The sequence below is a fragment of the Alexandromys fortis genome, unplaced genomic scaffold, assembly GCF_014885135.2.
Source record: "Alexandromys fortis isolate MF-2015 unplaced genomic scaffold, M_Fortis_MF-2015_v1.1 scaffold_21, whole genome shotgun sequence".
NCBI lineage: Eukaryota > Metazoa > Chordata > Mammalia > Rodentia > Cricetidae > Alexandromys > Alexandromys fortis.
The window spans coordinates 16,447,091-16,471,629 of record NW_026067905.1 but is presented as its reverse complement, the minus strand read 5'-3'; the positions used below and the strand labels follow the sequence as shown (position 1 = coordinate 16,471,629).

At 45.4% G+C, this 24,539-nt stretch overlaps 1 protein-coding gene across 1 annotated transcript in view; it reads left to right on the top strand.

Moving 5' to 3' along the window:
* The first annotated feature begins 239 nt into the window (after positions 1 to 239).
* Positions 240 to 24,539, top strand: part of Colgalt2 (collagen beta(1-O)galactosyltransferase 2) — a 98,670-nt gene continuing 74,370 nt past the window's right edge. Inside the window, exon 1 of the mRNA XM_050135409.1 lies at positions 240 to 802. Coding sequence (XP_049991366.1) covers positions 543 to 802 — 260 coding nt within the window. The 5' untranslated portion in view covers positions 240 to 542. The remainder of the gene's footprint in view (positions 803 to 24,539) is intronic.

Below are 24,539 nucleotides of genomic sequence, written 5' to 3'. Positions count from 1 at the left end.
CTCTGTGGAAGTTATAACATTGTTCCTCACAGTCCTGGGTGGCTGGGGAGACCTCCCATTTCAGAATTCTCATCTGTCAATAGGTGCTTTATGAAACCCTGGATCCATCGCGTCATTATGAAGGATTTCAGACTGCGGTTTGCTAAAGCAGAATAAATTTTCTTGGGGTTGTACCGTTATGTACACACACACACACACACACACACACACACACACACACGCCCATTGGCAGACAGGGCCACACCTCACAGCTCTGGAGGAAGCCACAGACCTCAGCTGTACCAGCGCAGCTCCAGCTAGGGGAACTTTCCGTGGAACTCGGGACGAACAGCCTCACAGCGACGACCTGTCGGTCCGCGGGGCGGAGCGCGGGGCGAGCGCGGACGGCGGGGAGTCGGCGTGCAGAGGATTCGGGCCGGGACTGGACGGCGGCGGGTCCCGGGAGCAGCAGAAGTCGGTGCCCGTGAGCGTTACCGCCGTCCCGGGGCAGCCGCATCCCCAGCGCCCCCGGCAGCATCGCCGCCTCCAGCCAGCCGCGGAACATGGCTGCGCGCCGCGCCACTGTCTCCTACGCGCTGCTGCTGCTGTCCTCCGCCCTGCTCCATCTCGGCTGCCGGGCGCGCTTCGCTGCCGAGCCGGACTCGGATGAGGACGGAGAGGAACCAGTGGCGTTCCCCGAGTCGCCCCTGCAGAGCCCTACGGTGCTCGTGGCTATCCTCGCCCGCAATGCCGCGCACACGCTGCCTCACTTCCTCGGCTGCCTGGAGCGGCTGGACTACCCCAAGAGCAGGATGGCCATCTGGTGAGCGAGTTGGGGTCCCGGGCTACCGCGGAAGGAGGACAGCTTGGCGCGCATACATCTTCGCTGTCCGCATGGGTCCTGCGCTGCGCGGGTGGTGGGGCCGGGAGGGAGATGTGGGAACATATGAGCGAGAATCCGGTGGTCTTAACTTCCCTCACCCTGCCCCCCACCATAAAGAATTTGAGGAGACCTCCTTAGGAAGACTTTCAGCCCCCTCCCCGCTCATTTCTTGAGGTTCTTTCTGTACCCCCAAGCCATGAAGGGAAAGGAGAGTGTCTGTCGCCTCCAGATGCATATACACAACTTAACTTGGGCTAGCAAAGGGGTCCGCAGAGGCTGGAGAGGTGGAGAATGAGGCTCCAGGACTTGCAGGTGCCAGGCTCCTGCTCCCTGCTTAGCTTGGCTCCTGGCTTTTCCCTGGGCTTTCTGAACCCAGGGATGGAGAGTACGTCGCTTTGTTTGGAGTCTTTCCAATCACACCACACTGTGGGCCGGTCTTCCTTGGGAGCTCCAGAAGGTTCCTGCCTGTTCAGCCTCCTGGGACACATTCCCGCTGCAGATGCAAACTTCTGTGAAGTTCTCTGGGGTTTCTGCTGGGGTGCATTGGAGTCGCTTTGGGGAGGATAAACAGCCAAGTTTTGTCAGCTTGATCCCTTTTGTGTTTGTTGTTGATTAGGACTGGGAATCAATGGAAGTCTGTCCCCTTCCTCCTCTAGACCTCAGTCCGGGTTCCACACCTTTAAATCCAAGTGTTAGTGTAGAGTTGGCCTGAGGAGCTCTAGATGGCCTACGGAAGTAAAAGCTTGCCAGGGAAGACTAGCCATCAGATTGGCAGACAAACCTTGCTTGCATCCCTGAGCATAACAGCTCAGGTCACTATGGAGCGGTTTCGAAGGGAGCTGTCCCCAGACAAGCGGCATCTTAAAGCAGAGATGGGCAGAGAGAGGAGGAAGGAATTGGCAGGCTCGCAGTACCTGGTAGGAGAGGTACTCCATCCAGTGCGAAAACAAACACGCGGCACAGTACAGCACTGTGGGCACACCGCTTCGCCATACACCCTGCCATACGTGACTACTCCCACGGAGAAGAGCGTGTTGTGTGCAAAGAAAGCGGGAACGCTGGTGCACCCGGGGTGTGTGTGTGTGTGTGTGTGTGTGTGTGTGTGTTAACCACTTCCATGCCAGAAGACTTTTTAAATTGAGAGTCTCTTCCTGCTTCGTTTGCAAGAGAAATCTTCTCCATAGGGTTTTGGTTTTTTTATGCGCTGTTTAATTTTTTAAAAACCTTACAGTATTTTCCAGAAGTTAAGAGGAGAAGAAGCAAGCACAGAGACTCCCTTAGGGTCACAGAATTAACAAATGGTGTGTTGACATAAGCATTGTAAGGGAAGGAGCGCTCACACTTCGAGGGTGTGGTTCACCGTGGGGGAGGGGGGAGGGGACGCTTGACTGCAGGATCCTGAAGTCTCATTGTATCCAGTCAGAAAGCAGAGAGATGGATGTTGTTGTCTTGTTTTTACTCCATCCAGTACCCCCAACCATGGAACAGTACCGCCTTTAATGGGGTGGGGTCTTCCCTTCTTTCATAGACACGCCCTTTATAGACACAGCTAAAAGTGTCTTCCCATAGTGATTTTAGAGCCAAATCTAATCCAACTGGCCATCAATATTGACCACCACAAAAGGTAAGGCACAAATTTGACCTGGGAGTTTGTCTACAGACTCCACAGCTCTTTAAAAGGTAGGAAGATTAGGAATGTGGGATAAGCAAAATTTACAGGCCATAAATTAGAATTTAGGATTTCTGAGTTGTTTCTCAATAGCTTGATATGCGATTTGGACCACATGCCATAGGATCCATAGACACTGATTTCTCATGAGTATGAGGGAGTTGGAATAAATGACTGAAAAAATTCTTTCTAGATCCTGAATTCTACAGATTTTGTGATGTAACTGGAACCAACAAGCAGCCAATATCTATCCTAACTTCCATGAGTGTTCCGGATCACATGAGCACTGGTGTCTTGCTTAGATGAGGTGCATTTTGATTCTACATAGACCTTTGCGCCTCTTTCCCCTTTTCTTCCCTTATGGTCCACGTCACTGTCCTTATCCTTTGTGGTCAGTGTCTCAGTTAGGGTTTCTATTGGTATGAAGAGACACCGTGGTCACGGCAACTCACATAAAAGAAAGGCATTTCATTGGGGTGGCTGACTTACAGTTCAGAAGTTCCATCCATTATCATCATGTTGGAACATGGCAGCTTGCAGGCTGACATGATACTGGAGAAGTAGCTGACAGTCCTGTATCTGGCTGGCAGCAGGAAGTGATCTGAGACACTGGGCGGTATCTTGACCACATGAGATCTCCAAACCCACCTCCATAGTGACATTTTCTCTAACAAAGCCACACCTCCTGACAGTGCTGCTCCCTTTGGGAGACGTTTTCTTTCAAACCAACAGTGCTAGCACAAGGAGACTGAGGAAGATGCCCAAGACACGGATGAGGGCAATCTTTGTGTTAGTCTCTAGAGACTCTTATCTTAAAAAGCTTGGTTCTATCTAAGAAGCTCTGTGCAATGCCTTAAAATAACAACACAAACGCCAGCTCTTAGGGGACCAGAGATATGGCTCAGTGGTTAGGAGCATTTGTTGCTCTTGCAAAGGGTAAAACTGGAGTTCAGTTCCTAGCACCATGGAAGACCATTGGCAACCACCAGAAACTCCAGTTCCAGGGGGTCCAATGCCCCTTCCTGGTGTCTACAGATACCCACATACATGGAGACATGGACAAAAAAAATGAAAAAAACAAATCTGTTTAAAACGTCGATTTTAGCTGGGCGATGGTGGCGCACACCTTTAATCCCAGCACTTGGGAGGCAGAGGCAGGTGGATCTCTGTGAGTTCGAGGCCAGTCTGGACTACAAGAGCTAGTTCCAGGACAGGCTCCAAAGCTACAGAGAAACCCTGTCTTGAAAAACAAAACAAAAAACTAAAAAGTCAATTTTAAAGTATTCTCTTCTAACGATTAAGTACATTCAATCAATTGGATCTTAAGTAGAATTGAACAAGTGTGGCACCATTTTGTGGCTCCCCAAACACTACTTTTTTCATAGAGCAGTAACATGATTGGTACGGTATTTAGATATTGCAGAGGGAGGGCGGCGTGAAAGGATTTCTGAACAGACTGGGGTGAATGTGTGGCCTTGAAGGTTATTGGAGAAGTTGACAGTAAGATTGAACTAAGTTTTGAAGGATAAACAGGAATTCTGGGAGGAATTCTCCTGGAAAGTAAGTCTTCCAGAGGAGGGGAACGAGGAGACAAAATACTAGGAACATTCACCAGAGCTTCCATGCAGACAGATTATAGCAGGTGACCAGTAAGTATAATGACTGCGGTCCTCAAGATGCTATTCTTCTACAGCGTCTCCCTGGAAACGCCAGCTTTTGGACCTGCCCCAGAAGGGTATTGTCTGGGAAGGTTCGAAGTTACAACCTAAACCATGTTTCTGTGGGAGGTTGATGCGTTTATCTAACTATTCTTTATCAATAAAAAAATTGGAAGTCAAATATTGGGATAAGAACCCGGATGATCCTAGAAGCAGTGGAGAAGCAGTTAGGGACCTCCATCCAAAAGGACTGAGATTCTTACTTCTTCCTGTCTCTCTGTCTGCCCTCAATCTTCAAAAACCTCTATGGTTAACTTTGGTCATCTAGTACCTAGCTCTGTCCTCTGAATCAAAGCAAGCGTTATTGTGAGAATGCAATCAAAACATCACACAGTGGGATACTGTAACCATAGGAACTTCTGCCAGTTGCTTTCTGCTTGACTGTTACACCCAAGACATACTCAGTGTCTGAGATGCCAAATGGGATATCTGCTGGGCCAGGCTATGCCTGTCAACTTCAAAAACGGGCTGTGAGCTACTGAGAGTCTTCAAGCAAGCATCACTGAGTTGAATCTAGAATACTAGCTTTCACTGAGTCATGTTTCAGCAACTCAGTGCATTCTTCTCCTTCATCCTCTGAGGATGGATGGAATAACATGGGATAAGGTTTCTTTCCTCGATCGTTGAAGGTCAAGACAGTTTCCCCTAGCACACTGTATCATTGGGAGTCTGGCCCATGGACCACATGAAGACTTACTTGTCACATGATTCCCTTCCACAGCTTTCTAGACCTGACCTGTACTGCACACACCAATGAGATGGGAACCAACAAACTGGTGTAGGAACCTCTGCTTTTGGAAAATGTATTTATTTCCATGAGCATTGAGATTTCGGGGTTGGGGAGTTGACTGAACATCGGAATGTTTTTATTTCAGAGATACACTTCACAGCAGCAAAAGGGATTCTTTTTATTCTCTTGATTAACATCAAAACTCAACAAACTACTTGCTTTTCTTTAATGATCACAACCTGGGATAAGAAACAAGGCAGGAATTGCCTGCGCACTAAAACGTGCAGCACTGTGCCGAGCCACGGGGCCTGTGAGACTCTGGGACGTGAGGCAGTGAGCTTCGATGCCTTCTTTTAGTTCAGTGTTGCCATGAACGAGCGGCCATAGCAGTAGAGGGAAAGGCTGACGTCCTTCCACTTTCCAGAGCTGTGATTTCAGTACGGCCCGTGTATCAGCAGCCAAAGATGAAGAAGGCACATTTGACTCAAAAGAAGGAATACTTGATCTAAAAGAAGACCTTCAGTTGATCATTCGGAGAGCCTATGATGCTTATGGGGAGGCAGTCACAAGGCAATAGCTGCTGTGTGATTGTGGAACAATTTAGGCATTTCATCCTGTGGAACGGGGCAAAGTGTTATACTAAACCGAGAACCATTTTTATTTTTAATGGTTTAAAACAGAGTGATGAGATTTTGTTGACATAAATATGCAGTGACGGGCTTCTGCTTGTTCTGAGAATTAGTGCCAATGCTTTGCCCTCTATCTCTGCATTGTTTGGGGATTATGTGAAGTTTACTTCCATATTTTAATGGCCAAGCAAGAGCACTTTGGCAGATGCTCAACTAGATACACTAATGTAAGTATGTTTTTAAACTGCTATCAGTGATTGGTTTTAGCACCACGGTGGAGATGATGTCATAGCTAGCCAAGAGCTTGGCATGCACTGTTATCCCTTCAGAGACAAGCTTTAGCCTGCAGTGAAAATAGATGGTTCTTTTTATTTGTTTGTTTGTGTTTTTTTTTTTTATCAATTTGTCTGACTTTTACACACCAAAATAACAAACTGGTTAATAAGTGAGTTATCATATTCCAATCTTTCTGAATAACCTCTTTATCTAATTTCTAATATCTTTTTTATTTTTTGTAGAATACGGCATTTATTTTTTAAAATTGTTTTTATTGAGCTATATATTTTCCTCCATTCCCCTCCCTTTCTACCCTTTCCCATGGTTCCCATGCTCCCAATTTACTCAGGAGATCTTATCTTTTTCTACTTCCCATGTAAATTAGATCTCTGTATGTCTCTCTTAGGGTCTTTTTTGTTGTCTAGGTTCTCTGGGATAGTGAATTGTAGGCTGTTTTTTTTTTCTTTATGTCTAAAAGCCACTTAGGAGTGAGTACATATGATAATTGTCTTTCAGGGTTTGGGTTACCTCACTCAGTATGATGTTTCCTAGCTCCATCCATTGTCTGCAAATTTCAAGACATCATTATTTTTTTCTGCTGTGTAGTACTCCATTGTGTACATGTACCACATATTCCTTATCCATTCTTTGGGTGAGGAGCATTTAGGTTGTTTCCAGGTTCTGGCTATGACAAACAATGCTGCTAGTTTAGTACATGTCCTTGTGGTACGATTGAACATTCTTTGGGTATATACCTGAAAATGTTATTGCTGGGTCTTGAAGAAAGTTGTTTCCTAATTTTCTGAGAAGTTGCTATACTGATATCCAAAGCAACTGTACCAGTTTGCACTCCCACCAGCAATGCAGGAGTGTTCCCTTTGTCCCACATCCTCTCCAGCATAAGAGGTACTCATTGTTTTTGATCTTGGCCATTCTTACAAGTGTAAGATGGAATCTCAGAGTTGTTTTGATTTGCATTTTTCTGATGACTAAGGATGTTGAGCATTTTCTTAAGTGTCTTTCAGCCCTTTTAGATTCCTCTGTTGAGAGTTCTCTGTTTAGGTCTGTATCCCATTTTTTATTGGATTATTTGTTCTTTTGATGACCAATTTCTTGAGTTCTTTATATATTTTGAAGATCAGCCTTCTTTCTGCCTGATGTGGGGTTGGTGAAGAAACAAATAATTCTTTAATCTCCTTCCTGATAGTATTTTGTTTTCTCTGCCTTTCTCTTCTTTTTTCTTATTTTTTTTTCCAACATGATAATTTGGAATGGGACTGGGTCTTTATAAGTTAGAATTTGGCGGACTGAGGCTTAAGTCTTCTGTGCCATCATGAGCCCATTTCACCACCTTGCTTCATGTCTGGGGAAGCTGAGGCACAGAGAATGGTAATGCCTTGCTGAAGGTCACAAGGCCAGCACATGGGGAAGTCGGAATGGGAGCCAGGCGGCTGATGTGCACACAAAGTACATGTGGTCTGCTTAGAGCAATAAAGGACCCATTAGCTCTCCTTCCTGCTTCTGTCTGTTGACCCAGCTTGGGAAGATAAACGCACCAGTGTTTCCTTTAAGTGAGAATTGTCTCTTCTGCTTGACCGACACCGGGGCTCTGTGGTTCTCTTCCGCTGTCCTGATCATTTTGTCACTTAGCTCAGGCACTGAGCTCAGCTCTGTTTTAGAAGATTCCACAGGAACAAAATAATACTAAAAGGCATGTGTCATGCATATGGATGCAAGTCGTCACTGCCTGCAACCAAAAGAAATCTCCCCAAGTGTGACTATCAGCAATAATTAAAACCGAACTTTGCACATGTCTGGTGGCTACATTTTAGGTCCCTATTGTTAAAACAGTCCATCTTCCAGCTTCTTCGGCGGGTGGTCTTAGATTTGCTTGTCCCATAAACTCAATTTTCTTGGCAAAGAAAATTGCAAATTTTATAGAAACCTGTCAGACTTGCTCCCAAACTCCAATTTTGGAAATGTGACAGGCTTTCTGAACTACGCACTCCTTCGAATAAAAGCAACAAATGCAGTCACCAATGCCAGTGCTCCAATGATGACGAACTCCTGTAATCGACAGGGTCCCTAAATTGTTCCCATCCTATCTTACTGAGTTGCACGCATGTGGACTCCAAAGCACGGGACAGGTAAAGGATTTCCCTCCAGTAAGTTATATAGTGAATAGCGTGATAAGATATAATCAATTTCAACTTGGAATTTCCAAGTGCTGGTTTCAAGGTTGTTTCTGTTATAGCGCGCCTCTCCTGGTTTGGGAAGAATGCCAGTTATCCTAAGAAGAGGTTGGTGTTACAAATATGTCTTCAGGTTTTTATCCAAGTGATTCCACCTCGGGATTCCCTTGCCCCTCTTGGGTCACAGGCTTGTGCTTTTCCCGTCCTCCTGCTCGGCTGTCTCCTGCGGTGGGAGACAAACAATGAAAGCTCTGTAACCAGGCATGCTGTCGGCTGTGCTGTGGTCCCTTTCCCCACACGTAAATTTGTCTTTTCACTGTGTGGCACTGTCTCCCCTCCACAGAGCAGTATAGTAGGGCCATTATGGGGCTCTCATGGGCACGAAAGTAGGGGATTATAAAGGTTGTTTCTACACGTTTCTTCACAATATGTAACCTTATACAGTAAAGTCAGAGGGAAAGCTGTTAGCCTCTAATGTATCTGTTAGATGGCTTTCCAGTTACTATCTTATGAAGAGAGTTCACCATGTGTATTTAAAGCAAAACTATAATTCATCAAGAGCTGCAAACTTAATGCCTTTGACATTTTTACTCCCGAAGGAGTGGCTTGTTAATTTAGTTACATTTATGTTAACATATCAAAATTTGTGATTAAAAATTTTATCTGGGGCTGGAGCAATGACTCATTGGTTAAGAGCAAGTATTGCTCTTGCAGAGGACCCACATCCAATTTTCCCAGCACTCACTTTGGGAGGCTCAGAACCACCTGTAACTCCAGCTTCAGGGGCTCTGACACAGGTCTCCAAGGGCACTACACTCATGTGCAAACACATAGGCATATACACACATATGCACAGTGTTTATACATGCGAATACACATAATCCCCCACAGATACATATAACTTAAAATAAAAATATCTTAAAAGGTTGGGCTTCTTAGAACTCTTGTATATTTACTTAAAAATAATGTAAAAAAAACTTTTCCCTTGGACTTTTTTCTTTTGTAAGTTAAAATGCAAGACTTCCTACTAAAACAGTCAATGTGTGTCAGAATTCAATGAAATGTAAGTTTTTCTTTTACTTTACACCACCTGCCAGAGGACAGCAATGAGAGTGTTTTCATATTTGCCTAGAAACTGTCAATATATGTACATGTTTTGACCCAAACATAAATGCTGACTGTATCCTACGTAAGGATGATGTTTTGAAACTCATTTTTCTGTATCGGGGTCTTTAAACAGTGACGGTACCATCTTCCTTACTTGTGGCCATAATCAAATCAATTTCATAACCAGGATTTCATGGTGTTACTCTGTAGATTTACATGCCCCTGCTTTCTTGTTTGACTCTTTGTCCTCTAGAAGATCTGCCCCATCACCATTTTTAAAGTATTTAAAAGTTTTTACTACTCTATGTATGTCTGTGCACTGCATATGTGTGCCTGGTGTCCCTAGAGGCTAGAAGAGGGCACTGGGTCCTCCTGGAACTGAAGTTACATATGGTTGTGACTTGCCGTGTGAATGCCGGAACTCAAGCCCCCTGGAAGAGCAACCAGTGCTCTTAGCCACTAAGCCATCTCTCCAGCCTTTGGAATCAATCAATCTTTAAGAAGTAATTATGTAATTTTTATAGTTGTACATAAATTAAATTTGCATCTCCAAATTCTATATATCATAAATGTCTAAGTTTAGAATGTTTCACAAGTGCATAAGCCTGTGTAATAAATACTTCACTTGGCCAGGTCTGCATTTCTCCACAGCTGTTACTGAGGCTGCATAGGCACTGCTGGCCCACGAACTGTGTCCAGGCAGCCAAGTCCCTGTTAGCCCCACATTGTTTGAGCTTGTAGTAAGTCCCTGCTGGGTCTTTGACTTGGTGTCCCTGACCTCTGTTGGTATGTGGGTACTCCCTCCTCAGGCTAGGCCCCAAGTAGTAGCTGCAGAGCGCTGGAAGGCTTGGCGAGTGGCCATCGGGTGACCTAGTGGTAAATAAATCAGGATTGTATTACTTTTCCTCCTGATATCCATTCTTCTAGTAGGAAAGTTGTGTTAATGTTTATAACTTTTTTTAAAAAAATACCTTGTTATAGGCAATAATTGGAAGTCCATGCAGAATGTACATAGGCTGGCTCTAGTTAATATAGTGGAATGTGCTGCCCTGTAAAACCACATTTGCTGTTGGTGACATTAGCCAAGTCTGCCACATGAATTAAACTTTAGATTTGGCCAGAAACTACTTCTTTTCTTCTTCAGGAACACCATATGTGCAAGGATTTTGTTTTTCAGACTTGAACTTTGAGTAACAAGGCCCCGAGGGTTTGCTAAGGCTAAACTCAGGGCTTTGTAACAAGTTCTTTTCACTGAATCTATATTTGCTATTATTATTTTAGCTGTTTGGCAAACTCGGCAAGCTGATGACTATCTGTTGCCTCGTTGCGATTTTGCCTATGAACACAATGCAGGAATCACTGTCTCCCTCCAGTGTTCTCGGATTCCTTTTGGGGATACCTTAGAACACACGCCTCAGAAGCACAAGAAGCATAAGGAACGAGGCAGTAAGCCAAGCCTGCAGGAAGGCTTCTGCTAAAGGATTTTTATGAGTATCTGGGTTCAGTGGTGTGTTGGCTGTGTTACAATAGCTCATTCCCTTCCAGGTTCATTTATTTCAAAGTCAGTCAAGAGGTGTATGCCAGGCTGGAGAAAGGCTCCTCAAATTGCGATCTCCCCAATTTGACTACTAGCTACCAAATAATGATGATGATGATGATAAATATTAATAATAAATTAGACAGCAATGTATGCATTTATAGTCCATAGGATTTTTGATTTTTTTGTTTGTTTGGTTCGTTTTGGGTTTTTTTTGGGGGGGGGTTCATTTTTGTTTTTGTTTGTTTGGTTTTTCAAGACAGAGTTTTTCTGTGTAGTCCTGGCTGTCCAGAACTCACTCTGTAGACCAGGCTGGCCTCGAACTCACAGAGATCTGCCTGCTTCTGCCTCCTGAGTGCTGAGATTAAAGGTGTGCGCTACCACCACCAGGGTGCCAAGAGGATTCTTATGACAGGATATAACTCTTTCTAGTCTCTCTTTTGAGAGTGACTGGCCATGTTTTGGAGAGGGAAGGTAGAGGGCAATTGCAAATTTCTTGTTCTCACAGGTGACAGATGTGACACAGACTAGAGGAACCTCAGATGCGCAGTGATTGGTGTTCTCACTGACAGTTACAGTGAGAAACTGCTCCTTTCTAAGGTCTTGAGAAATGAAGAACTTTGTAGACACTTCACAGTAGAAATTAAATTCCTGGGATATCTGTGGAAAAATGTGTTTGTAGACATTTGGGGCCCTGGCATTCCCAACACAGAGTGCCCTGCTGGGCTAATAGGAGGCGTTTTAGTTTCTTGGTGGCCAGCCAGCCTCCTCGTCTTGGCCAAGTGGCACACACCACAGTGATTATGGTGTAGACCCGCCAAGGCAGTGGAAAATTGATGCCAAGTGGGATCAGGAATTTTCATGTCATTGCTGCACCACTGAACACCCAGCTCGTGCGCAGCTCCGGCACGGCTGCTCTCCCTCTGCAAATGCAGGGTCTGTGGAAAGCGCCCAGGCAGCCAGACCGTGGCTTGTTTCGGGGGGATTTTGTGGAGCTAATATGAAGGCTTGAAACAGCTAGCACTGAAAATGTTTTAGACAATTATCACCCTCCTCCTCTCTAGCCTTTCTCAGCCTCCCTTGATTTCGAACTCTGCTAAGCACACTATATTTCTAGTTTTCACCTTAGCAAGATAATCCTCAGCTACCTAAACCAATGGGTTAACAATGACAAATATCCAGGAACTAGGAAGACATGAGCAATCCTGCCCCCAAGTTTGGATAAGAAGAAGAATAATGAAAACCAGAGCAGGAATAAATGGAAGGTTAAAAAAAATCCAGAAGATAATAAAAAAGGCTCTTTCCCCAATGTAACTAACAAGCCCTTATTTGGAATAATAGAGTCTATACATTCTGTTGATTCTAATAAATAAAATCAGAGATGAATGAAAGGAAGAGACTTAAATGGGACTATACAAAAACAAAGACATTTAGAGGTTGTTGTGGACGTAAATATGACGATAAACATGCATTCTTTCTCTAATGGTGGCTGTTTTATTTTTTTCAAATATGTATTGTTTAGGGGCGATGGTGGCACGTGCCTTTAATCCCAGCACTTGGGAGGCAGAGGCCGGCGGATCTCTGTGAGTTCGAGATCAGCCTGGTCTACAGAGCTAGTTCCAGGACAGGCTCCAAAGCCACAGAGGAAACACTGTCTCGAAAAATCAAATATGTATTGTTTAAAGACAGCACTACAGATGGTTGACCCTCTGTATGTAGTTCCTTGCATTGGGTTCAGTATAAAAAGGCACTCCTTCCTGCTCTTTGCAGCTTACCCTATGTAATAAATTAATTAAGCATTTAGTTCTATAGAAGAAAGGTATTTATTGATTAACTTCTTTAGAAGGAGATGAAACGAGTGATTACCTCCAGCTAAAAAGTGTTCACCTGAGCCATGTTTGTTCCCATTTTCCTTGATCTTGGTTCCCTGTTGTTTGCTTTTAACTACTGCCTCCTCCTCTTCCTCCTCCTCCTCCTCTTCTTTTTCTTCTTCTTTCTTCCTCCTCTTCTGTTTCTTCCTCTTCTATTTTTTCTTTTGTTTTTTTCTTCTTCTGTTTCTTCTTCTGTTTTTTCTTTTCTTCCTCCTTCCCTCCCCCTCTCTCCTTCCCTGTCTCCTGGTCTCTGTCTCTGTCTCTCTCTCTCTCTCTCTATGTCTCTGTCTCTGTCTCTGTCTCTCTTTCTCTCTCTCTCTCTGTGTACTAGTACATGTAGTGGTGAGGACGAAGAGGATGTCTATTGCTCAGTGTCTGCTACATTTTTCTCTGTCTTACTTCTTTGAGACAGGGCCTCTCACAGTCCCTGGAGGTTAGATTGAAGACCAGTTATTCCCAGGGCTCTGCCTATCTCCACCCCCTGGCATCGGGGTTACAAGTGCATGTGCCACACGTGACTTTATGTGGTGCTGAGGATCAGAACTCAAGCCCTCATGCTTGTGCAGAAAACACTCTTACCCACTGAACCCCTCCAACCCCTTTCCCTCTGTGAAAACATACCTTTTTGAAAGACAAAGTCACACACCATAGATAGCCTATGTAACATAGATAGGCATGGCCTTGAACTCATGGTAATCTTCCCACTTCAGCTTCCACAGTGCTAGGATCACTGACATTAAGCCATTATGCCCAGCTTAATATTCTATCAATTGTTCTCATGCCACTGAAAACTTCTCTTTTCTAGGACTAATAAAATCGGACTCTTTTTTAATAGTTGGCAGTTCAGCTGTAATTATCTGATATTACAAAGTTCTCAAGCCTGGGTCCTCATTCATAATGAACTTGACATGTACTTTTTGTCCTTGTCTTCTGTGCAAAGGAATGCTCTGGGTTTGTCACAGAGATCTAGTGTAAGGCGTTAATATCGTAGCATTATTACAGTCGCAAGCACAACCGTTTCCTGTAGGGGACAATAATAACTTGGCTGCTATACTATTTCGCTCCCAGTTTTCTTGTATGCTTTCAAAAAAAACCATACTAAAGATTCTAAAGTGTGTGCATTTATTTTTATTTTTCATCTTTTTTCTCTTTAAGAACGTGAGCTGCATTCTGTTACTGAATATGTGCCACCAAGAAAACAGTAACCACTGAGGGATGAAGCTAACCTGGGTGCACGGTTCTCTGCCTCCAAAGCAGCTCCATCCATTCCCACTTCCTGGGCTGTGGGCCTTGCCCTGTGAAAGCAGTGAGGTGCATCGCTGTGTGTAACTCTTTGTTTGCATAAGTAAATTATTCCCTGTGGCTCTCAATTTCCTGTCCAGGAGAACTAGAGAGATATCCTAGAATTGTGGTTCTCAAATGGGGAGAATTATCAGAATCCTTGGATGAAGGAGAGACCCAGGCCAGGGCTGGTGGGGCAGAGCCAGGACAATTGACGCATTTTGTAAACCTCCCAGGAGATCTCAGTGTGCAGTTAAGATCGAAAACCTCTGGGCCAGATGTTCTTGAGGCCCTTTCAAAAATCTGATATTATCCCCCTCTTGATGAGAATGACCATACCCTAGAACGTTCATTATACGTAAATGCAGAATTGATTCTTTAGGGACCCTTAGAGTTTCACACTTTTGAGAGTAGCTTCAAAATGCTGAATTTTGTTAGGAGCACATGGCATTCCACCACACTGTCTGCTGCTAGGGAGACTCCTCCCGACAGCTGTTGTCTCCTTTGGGTGGAATGTGCTCGAGATGAGTGACCCGGGGAGGAATGCGGTACATGACAACCAGCCTTGCAGAGGCACACTTGACAACTCTGAAGAGTTCTGTGCACCAGGTGTAGGAGCAGCGTTAGCCCAGGACTTACTTCCTTTGGCACGGATGACTGCCCCTTGGCTACAGGAACGGCATGCAGCAAGGCTTCTCAGCACCTTCAGCCAGGCTCTGGGCAGCCCAGGGTCCCTTCCCTCTGTGGGATTTGGTACACCGCCCAGCTTTGCTTTGGGGTTTTCTGTTTCATACTGATGCAGGGCCTCTGATCATCTCTGCGGATTGAATTGCTGATGTGACTTTTAATGGCTTTGGAGTTTCTGGATTTGCATAAACAGTACTGCCTTTGTCCTGTGGTCTTGACACAGCTTCAAAGCCTTAACTAGGCATCAAAGCCACGTGGAAGCCTCATTTTTTTTAAGGCGTCAGATGGCAGCAATGCCAGCAGGTGACTGAAGGTTACAGCTCTACTTCTGGCTGCATTTTCTGCCCATCAAAGACGAGATTAGGTTCCACTAAGTTCTCTCGATTGTAGTTCCGGATCTCAACAGATTTTGCCTGATGTCTGTGCAAACACTGCTGCACTGAAAAGGAACTGCTAAGGTTTTATCGGAGAGGAGGAGCCCTGCTCACGCCTGTACACCCCGCTTCCCCAGCCCTGCGAGAGGCAGATTACTCAGGGCCCCTGAGGGAAACATGGACCAGCCAGTCCCCCCACATGCCACTGGGATGCACTTTGTGAGGTCTGAAACCTCATTTTCCATGTGGTTCATCAAAGTGAAAGAAACCCTCGGCTCCTCCATGGTGTGCGGAGGCCTGCCTCTCAGCAGATCTTTTAGAGCGCTCAGGTGCTGCACCTTGACCTGAGTCTGCCCCCTACCCCACCCGCTTCCCCAAGCTGTGCAACTGAAAATAGGGCCTAATATATATTTTATTAGTAGGAGTGGTCAATTCTGGTCATTTATAATTTTTTTATGTGTACACAATGTGTTTTGGTTCCTCTTCCTTCACTCACTCCCATTTCTCTCCTGCCCCCACCAGAGCTCCCCGCTCCTCGGAAATCCCTTTCCCCCAGTTACTCGCTTGGATGTTGTTTAGCGCCCAGAGTTTAATCAGGGCCATCTGTGAGCCTGAGTTTGGAACTGTCGGAGCCCTGTGCTCTCACCAGTGGGTGCTCAGCTTCCCCTTCTCCCAGAATCTGTTGTCTATAGATGAGCAGTATGTAGGAAGACCATTAGGAGGGCCCCACTTCTGTGTGCCCGGTACAGTAGGCAAGGTTCCTATGGGTTCATGGTAGCCATGTCTGTGCCCGGCTCAGAAGACAGCATTTCACAGCCCCTTTCTATCCTCTGGCTCTTACCCTGGTGTGGGGTGGGGACGCTAATCTTCGGTTCATCTCTGACAGGAAGTGAGAGGTGTTCTGTGATGTTGCACCGAGGCCTCTCAGCACCAGTCACCTTAGAGTTCCCGAGTGCTTGCTCTTTTATGTCATCTCCACCTTGTGTCTGCTGTGCTCTGAGATTTCCCGGATGCTTTGCCTTGGCAGGCTACAAGCACCACTCTATCGGTAGTTCCACTTCCTAAGCCTGTAGTGGTATTTCATTTGTATGTTAATAAATAAAGCCTGCCTGAAGAACGGAGAGTAAAACAGCCCCATTGGCCAGCATTACAAACTAGGCAGTGGTGACACACACCTTTAATCCCAGTAGCCACACTAGTTTGTCATAAAAACTGGACAGTAATGGTGCACACCTTTAATCCCAGCCCTACAGAGGACTATAAAATGGGAGGAACAGCTCTCGTGCACAGTGTCATTCTGAGATTCCTGGAGACAGGATCACCATTTTGGACTGAGGTAGAGGTAAGAGCCAGTGGCTGGCTGTTTTGCTTTTTGAATCTTCAGGTTGAACCCCAATTTCTCTCTCTGAGTTTCTGTTAACTGTGGATCAAAGGCCCTAAACAGAAAACACCTCACCTCCTTGTCTTTTTGAGATGAGGTATTGAACTCTTCACACCCTTTTGTGTATTTGTTCAGGTTTTTTTGTTTGTTTTGTTTTGTTTTTGTTAAGACAGTGTCTCATTATGTAGCCTTAGCTGACTTTGGAACTTGCTATATAGATCAGGCTGGCCTTGAACTCGTAGAGATCTGCCCGCCTGTCTCCCAAGTCCTGGAATTAAAGGCACACACTACCACGCCTCTTTTATTTTCACTTCCATCTGATTTCTGTCATGGTTTTGAATTATCCATATCTCAAATCATTGGTGCCACAAGTGGTCATTCACATCTGCATTGGGAAGCGGGTGTTTAGCACTTTAGTCAGTGAGCATGCAGCTTTTATGAACACTGGCAGCAAAAGTCAGGGCTCTGCCGAGAAGAAACAGTATGCAGAGGATATTATGGGAAGCCTGCTGCCAATTGGGGAAGCCATTGCTGTCAGCGCTAGGGATAAAACTTTTGCTTTGTGAGCGGACATGATGCAGGTGTTCTGTTACATCTGACTGCTTTTATTGCATACAAAATAACTAAACACAACTGTTCCCTAGAACGTTCCTTCTCTTACTGTGGAAAAGACGTAAATGGGAGTTTGACGTCTGTGGTTGTGATGGGAAACAGTTTATTCTTTGCGAAGGCTCCTGGTTAGCCTTGCAGGCCAGCGTGCTCTGCTTAGTCTGCTATGAGAGGAAGTAGCTGATTTATGCACTGTAGGGGTTAGAACAATGGTTCTCAACCTGCGGGTTGTGACCCCTTTGGGAGAGTCAAACGATCCTTTCATAGGGGTCACCTAAGACCATCGGAAAACAGATATTTACATTACAACTCAAAACAATAGCAAAAGTACAGTTATGAAGCAGCAAAAAAATGATTTTATGGTTGGGGGCCTCAACAACATGAGGAACCAAATCAAAGGGTCACAGCATTAGAAGGTTGCGAGCCACTAGGTTAGGAGAACCGGGCAGTTCAAAGTCCAGTGTCAACAGGCTAGTGAGCAATGAAAGATTTCACTTTGCTGAGCTACCATTATCTCAGGGATGCTGAAACCTGGCCTGCGTCTGATGTCTTCTGAGACCAAAGTATAAACTCCACCTAGGGTCACTGTAGCACGAAGCTCCTGCAAGAATGTCAAATCAAGAATGCAGAGAGTTTTCCTTTTTCAGGGTGTTCTTATTGGTGATCCCAACTTACCTACCTGGGGTTCAGTCTCCTAAATCAAACTCTTCCCTTCCTGAGCAGCCGCCACCTCTGCTCTTCAGAAGCACCCTGAGAAAGCCCTGTTCCTTGGCTGCCTTCCTCAATCCTCTGCTCCTGGCTGCGCGGCTGACACTCCCCCCCAGCTGGAAGCTGTCTGCGCAGTCCTCAAGGCCAGGGCCAGATGTGTGAGTCTCAAAAGGAAGATGTTTTTAGAAGGCCTTGGTAACTGATGCTGGGGCCTGGGTGTGAGCAGGGTGTTAAGCAGGCAATGCCCTGGTGATTTTTTTTTTTCTTTTTTAATTCTGATCTCACAACAAGTGGAGTTTAACCGGCTGGGGATAGAACCCTTTTTGCTCTGAAGCAACATGGATATTTGAAGCTATGTCTCTCTTCTGTGTAACAGAGTGTCTGAGATTTGATGTTTTCAGGATGGTTTGCCACCTGTCAGGTTTCAGGTAATGAACTGCGCCGGCATTCTGTAGTTTTGAGCTAGAGAGCAAACGCTACCCCACCCCCCCCAGAGGGACACTTGACTGCTTCGATGGCAGCCAGGTGGGCGCATAACTGCATTTAAGTTTCAGAAACCATTCTCCTCTTGAGTCTTTGGGGATTTCTTATTTCTTACACCCCATTCTTCACTCTACTAACCTCTAAAGGTGGCTCCCTTTTCCTTTCTGACCTTTTCCTTTTGTTTCCAGAGTCATTTCCCCAAGTTGGCCTTCGTTGGTTTATTTTACCCATATCATTGGTTTGGGTAGTGGGGATTGCAGACCCTTCTCTGTCTTATTTGAAATGCTGGGGGAAAGCTGTGTGCTCCCTCCACCTTGTGAAAAATGCTTATGACATTTAAAAGACTAGATTGGTATTTCTTGTTTTCAGCAACTTCAAAAAAAAAAAAGTCTTTTTATCTCCTTTGCTGTTTGGTCCTCAGGCAGGTAAAGGTTACTGATGGCTGCGGTCTGTAGTTAATGTCACACTTGGTGGAAAATCACATGCTGCCATTTCCAGACCCCTGAATAATCAACTGTTAACAAATGAGGTCATTTTTTGGTAGAAGAACCGCCTATGTCATTGTCTCAAAAGAAAGACGGGTTACAGATTCTGTCCGAGGACACGCTTCCAAACGCTTGTTTAAACTTCTGGAAGCTTAGTTTGAACCTGGCATTAATCCCACTTTGACGTTTCGAAAAAACTTGAGTGTTGCACATCTCCAACTAAGTAGACAGAGAGAAAAAACCCAGAAACCTATTAAGTAAGAAAAGAAGGAATACCAGTAGTCATTTTAATAATTCTTTTCGTATACGCTGTCACTAAGACATTCCTATTTCTTTGTGTGTGTATGTCATTCTCATGCATGTGTGTATGCATGTTCACATGTACAGGAAGCATGCATGCATGTATGTGTGAGTGCGTGAGAGTGTGTGTGTGCGTGAGTGTGTGTGTGGCATGTACGTGGAAGTCGGGTGGCAGTGTCTCCCTCTATCTGTTCTGCACTTAGTTTGGAGGCAGGATAGCTCACTGAACTCAGAACTTCCTAATTTCACTAGTGATTTTGCTAACTGGCACTGGGAATTTCTCATCTCTGCCCTGGAGAGGACTGGCATTATAGGCAGGCCAACACACCCACCCTGCATTTACACGGAAGTCCAGTTATCACCCGTCCCTGCAGTGTGCTCTGCCCACTCAGCTATCTCCCTGGTCCTAGGATTTGCATTTCTTTCAGTTCCTCAGAAGGTAGAAAGCACCAATGATTTTACTGAAGTCCTTTACATAGTGAATTGTAAGACTGTTTATTGCATGACTATTTCTTGCTGTACCTCCAAGGTCTGCTCTCTGAAAACACTATTCTGCAGTGAGGGCCACCACGATCCTTGTGTCCTGGAGTTCACTCCTGTAATCCCCACCCTGTCGGGTCATGTGACTTCACAGAGGAGTGATCTCATCGTTGCTTGCTCCATGAGAAAGAAAGTTTACCCTGTCGTGAGGACATTCAAGTAGTTCCCAAAGGAGACCATCACGGAGAGAATCAAGGCCTGCAGCCAACAACCACCATCAACTCACAGCTTGTGAAGAGGCCCCTAGGATGAGGTCTTCCATCCCCAGGAAGATTTCAGGTCTCTGTAGCTCCAGCTGAAGGGAGTTTTGGAAAGGAGCCGGATGAAGAGAAGGGTAGGAGGGAGGGCAAAGGAAGTCATGGAGAGGGCTCCTTGAGGGCTTGCGGACAAGGACTGCTCACCTAAGAACAGCGTGGACTCGGGCACATTTGCCTTCTTCCCATCCGTGAAACTCATTAGCAGAAGAATCACCAGCTTTCACTCAGCAACACAACACAATACTATGCTTTGATGTCAAGTCTTTACAATCGCTGCTCGTTTTTCTTCCATATTTTTGCTACAGGGCAAAAGAAAACAAAGGGAAGTGCAGTAATGTATTCACCGAAAACTCAGCCATCACCCGCTGCAGCTGTGCTCTTGACCGGCCAGCTTACCCATCTGTCGGTGGAGGGAACGCACACTGGTCATGTTGCTCGAGTTTGCAGAGTCGGCCATCTCCTTCTCTCACATCCTCAGCAAACCTAACTTCACAGTGCGATATCCTCGGAGAGCTTTTTCTGGCTTTGCCGTCACTGGCGGAATCTGGGAGTCAGAACTCATGAGAACTCAGAGGGCCTTATTTTAAAACATGAAATAAAATTTAGCAAATATACTACTTCCACAGTGATTGGAACATTTTATAAAGCTATGAAACAGGCCTAAAAATAAGGTGCAGGCTTTCCATCACCAGATTATGGGGGACGGAAGGCCGTAAGGGTCAGTTTATGTTTAGACAATATGTCACTGCTCCAGTTATCCAAGGGCTGAGATGGCTTAACACTGGGCATCCAAGGCATTGTAAGTCACCTGAGTTAGCACAAAGTTGTCAGACACCGGATGGAGTACAAAAGTAAACAATGCCGTCATCTGCTATCTAACTGCTCTGGCCAGAATGTTCCTTTTGTATAGAGCCTTGTCTTCACCTTGGCCAGCCTGTCTGTGTCTGTCTATCGGTTGGCCTGTGGTATGCTGCCTTGCACTTACATATCTACTGGTAGCTGCCTGCTTACTAGCTGGGTACCAGGGAGTAAGTTTGTCTTATCTGCCTGGGACTCCTAGCTTCCTTTCCAACCTTCCGTCCCTGCATCCCCCTGTGACCCTTCTCCTTTCCTGGCATCAGAGCTCGGACCCCACACAGATCTGCACCTGTATCCTCCCCTAAAGCACAGGCGAGGGGTGTGGACTGGATTGTCCCCCATCCAGCAGGTAGCAGCTGGGTTTTCAGTGAGTCATTGGACACTCTTCTGTTTGTTTTCTTTGGCCGTGTAGCAAAACCTATAAAAATTGGCAGTGGTGATTTAGAGCCTGCTTTTCATATTCACACAGGCATCACGCGGACACAGCCCCCTTTTAGTGTCCCTGTTCCTTCAGGTGAAATTGCAGCACCTTCCTCATGATTAAGACGGTCTCTCATATCGGCTGTGGGCCACCTAGAGCAGTTCCTTTGGGATTTGCATCTGTTCATGCTTACCTTTTGGACCTCAAGTACAGAGTACTGGACTCTTTAAAAAAACAAAACTATTAGTTCCAACTATTTGAGGCTTTGATTTCACAGCTAAAATTAGGAACAATATCAGAAAACATGAAGAATAATTGCTAAAAACAACCTCTTTGGATAGAATATTTATTGTGTGTTTCCTGGTTTATCAATTTCTATTTCCTAACTTAACAATTAATGTAACAAGGAACTTTGCCATGCCCAAGTATAGGTTAAGGGAACCAATTTTACTGACTTAAAAAAAATTACTCTGTAAACCCATTAGCCTTGTCCTAGGGGAAAGTCTCAATGAGGAATTATTTTTCAGACCAGTGAGCTCATAGCTGTCTGCTTGGCAAAGCCCAGACCTGGTTTCTTCATAAAAAACTAAAGTGCTAGGATGTTTTTTATCTATGTTTCTACCTAATCCCTCACAATGCTACTTTAGACCGTGTGAGACTGAGATTCTTCAGGTCAAAGGTATCCGTTTCCTCTGCCTCCCGTACAGCATTTCCAGGAAGTGAGCTGATGCAGCAAGCCAGAAACCAGAGCAGAGACAACTCGTTTCTTTCTAAAGGGAGACACACGGTTACAGTGACGGTACGAGGGACCTCAGCTGCTCAAATGGGAATGTCCAAACTCGTCTAATCACTAATAAAATCCAAATGCTGATCTGATTGGCTCTTTGCAGAGACTGAGTTCACAGTGAGCTCTGTTTGCCCCTTTAAAGGCCTCTTCTACATTTGGCATCCCTTCTGCTTGCTACTGGCAGAAAAATCTCTCTCCCTTCTCCATTTATTCTGACCCTTGCTGTCTGGAGACTCTTCCAGCCTTTTAATATATGACTTTCAGAAATCGCATATTCATTTCTATAGGCGTCTCTGTGTTCAATTTGGCTCTAAAATAGCACACTTCTTCAGTCGGGTATTTTGTGTAGTGCTCCTGTTTATATCTTATTAAATATTTAGACTTTGAAGGCAAAGCGAAGGATGTGTATAGTCTGCAAAGGTCTGTAGTGTTGCTGACTTTGGGCAATGGGGCCGTTTCCTGTGAGTGCTGTTGTTGTAGCCGGGGCTAGCCCTCCACCTTGTTTTCTCTTACTATTGAAGATATTTTGAAACTTTGCTTTCTGAGAGTGGAATTCTTTACAGGAGCTCTAGAGAAGGAAGCATAGCAGAGTGACTTGAGGGGAAAAAGATAGTCGTGAGTAGATCAGGCTCATCCCAAACTGCCTATGTAGCTGAGCAGGGTCTTGAACTTCTGACCATCCTGCCTCCACCTCCCCGTGTGTGCCACCATGCCCAGCTCATGCAGCACTGGGCATGGAGCATCGTTCCCACAACACTCAGCCAGCTGAGCTCCCGCCCCCAGCCTCCACTCCTTCTCCCTCTTACCACACTGTAGTGACAGGCCACCCACCTCCCAACTGAGATGTGCTGAGACACTAAGAGAGGCCAAGTCTCTCAAATACAACTTTTAAAATGTTTAATATTTTCAACATATGCAGTAATCCATGGCAGCAATGTTCTTAGAGAATGAGGTTTTTTTGTTTTTATTTATTATGTATACAATATTGTGTCTGTGTGTATGTCTGCAGGCCAGAAGAGGGCACCAGACCTCATTACAGATGGTTGTGAGCCACCATGTGGTTGCTGGGAATTGAACTCAGAACCTTTGGAAGAGTAGGCAATGCTCTTAACCACTGAGCCATCTCTCCAGCCCCCTAGAGAATGAGTTTTAATTCATGTTTGATGGTTGTATCTGATTACTGTCTCGGCTAACTGTTGAGCCATCTCTCTCTAGGCTCCGGTGACTTTAGTCTGAAAATACTATTTTCTAAACTGTCCTATAAAACACACTTCACTTAATGAGGAATGCTGTTTGATGAGCACTTACTGTGCACGGATTACGATGGCATTTCCATGAATGAGCGCACTTGGAATGCGGGGACAACAACCTATGAAGGTTAGCAGCCTCCCCTCACAAGGAAACTGAAGGTTCTTGAAGGAAGATTTTCCAGAGCCACGTGCTCGGAGCTGATGTGGGGCAGAGGCTGATCGACTGTAAAGCCAATGAAGCCTCTGCTTCAGTCTTCCTGCTGGGGATGCGTCACAGAGTCTTCTGTTTCACGTTGACAAAATCTGCAAGAAGAAATACTTGACCAGCCGTTGACCGAGGCAGGTTGGCCAGCTTGCCCTGCATTGTGTCACACTTCTATGGGGTGACATTGGAGAGACAAGGGCAGAGCTGTGATCTGGCTAAGGGGACACTGGCTTGGGGATATATGCAGTTTGAGATTTAATGGGATAATGTGCGTCACAGTTCCTCCAGATTCACTTTATTACTCTTGATCCATTTGGCACCCAGATGAAGGCCCCAAGGTTCGTCCATGTGGCTGGTACCATCAGTGAGTCAGGAGACATGAAAAGCAGTTGAACCTGTCTCTGGGTGACACTTCCATCAGACATGAGCCGTTTAAGTGAATGGCCCAGTTTTCATTAATGCTTGTTTAGAACAAAATCTCTACCAGAAAAATACTAGGTAGCTGAATATTATAAACAGATCAGGCATGCATCCTTTTGTCCGTGGGAGTAATGTCTGAGAGATTTTCTCCCTGGGAAACAGGAACCCCCATCTCCTCATCCCAGAAAGGGAACCCGTGGATGATAGCACCGGTTTAACTCGGCGAACTAATGAGGTTTTTATTTTTTATTTTATATTTTTACAGAGGCTACCAACAGGTGTATGGGTAAGAGGTTACTTATAGGAGCAGGGATGGCCCGAAAGCAGCCGCAACATGGGACAGGCTAGCCCGGCTCACAGAAGTTGTGTTCCAGGAACTCTCTGCATAGCATGCAGGCAGCTCGAAGGCGAGAGGTCCCCCCTGTGCCACTCAGCCAGTTCTCCTCCAGCCCCAGCGGCTACTTCCTGCTTCTATGAAGTGGGCAGGGCCTCCCAGAATCTTGCAAGTTTCCACTGTCCCAGACTTCTGATGACCTGTTCACCTGAGTCTGATGAGCTAGCTCTCCTCCTTCCTGGGGAGACTGTTTCAGTTTGGAGGAAAGTGTCCTCCAGCAGGCACGTTGCAGGAGACAGAGCAGAGCTGAAGTGAAGGCAGGAGGACTATAGCGGTATGCAGAGCATGCCAACTTTGTTTTCATTCCCCGGGGCAGATGAAAGGCGCCTTGACTTGACAGTCCAGCTCACAAGTGTCACCAACATGGTCAATTGATCCAACAATTTCCACATTGCTAATGAGGTACAAATTTCAACCAACCGTGATAGGAAAAAAAAACTAAATTATGATCTCTCTCTCTCTCTCTCTCTCTCTCTCTCTCTCTCTCTCTCTCTCTCTTTCTCTCTTC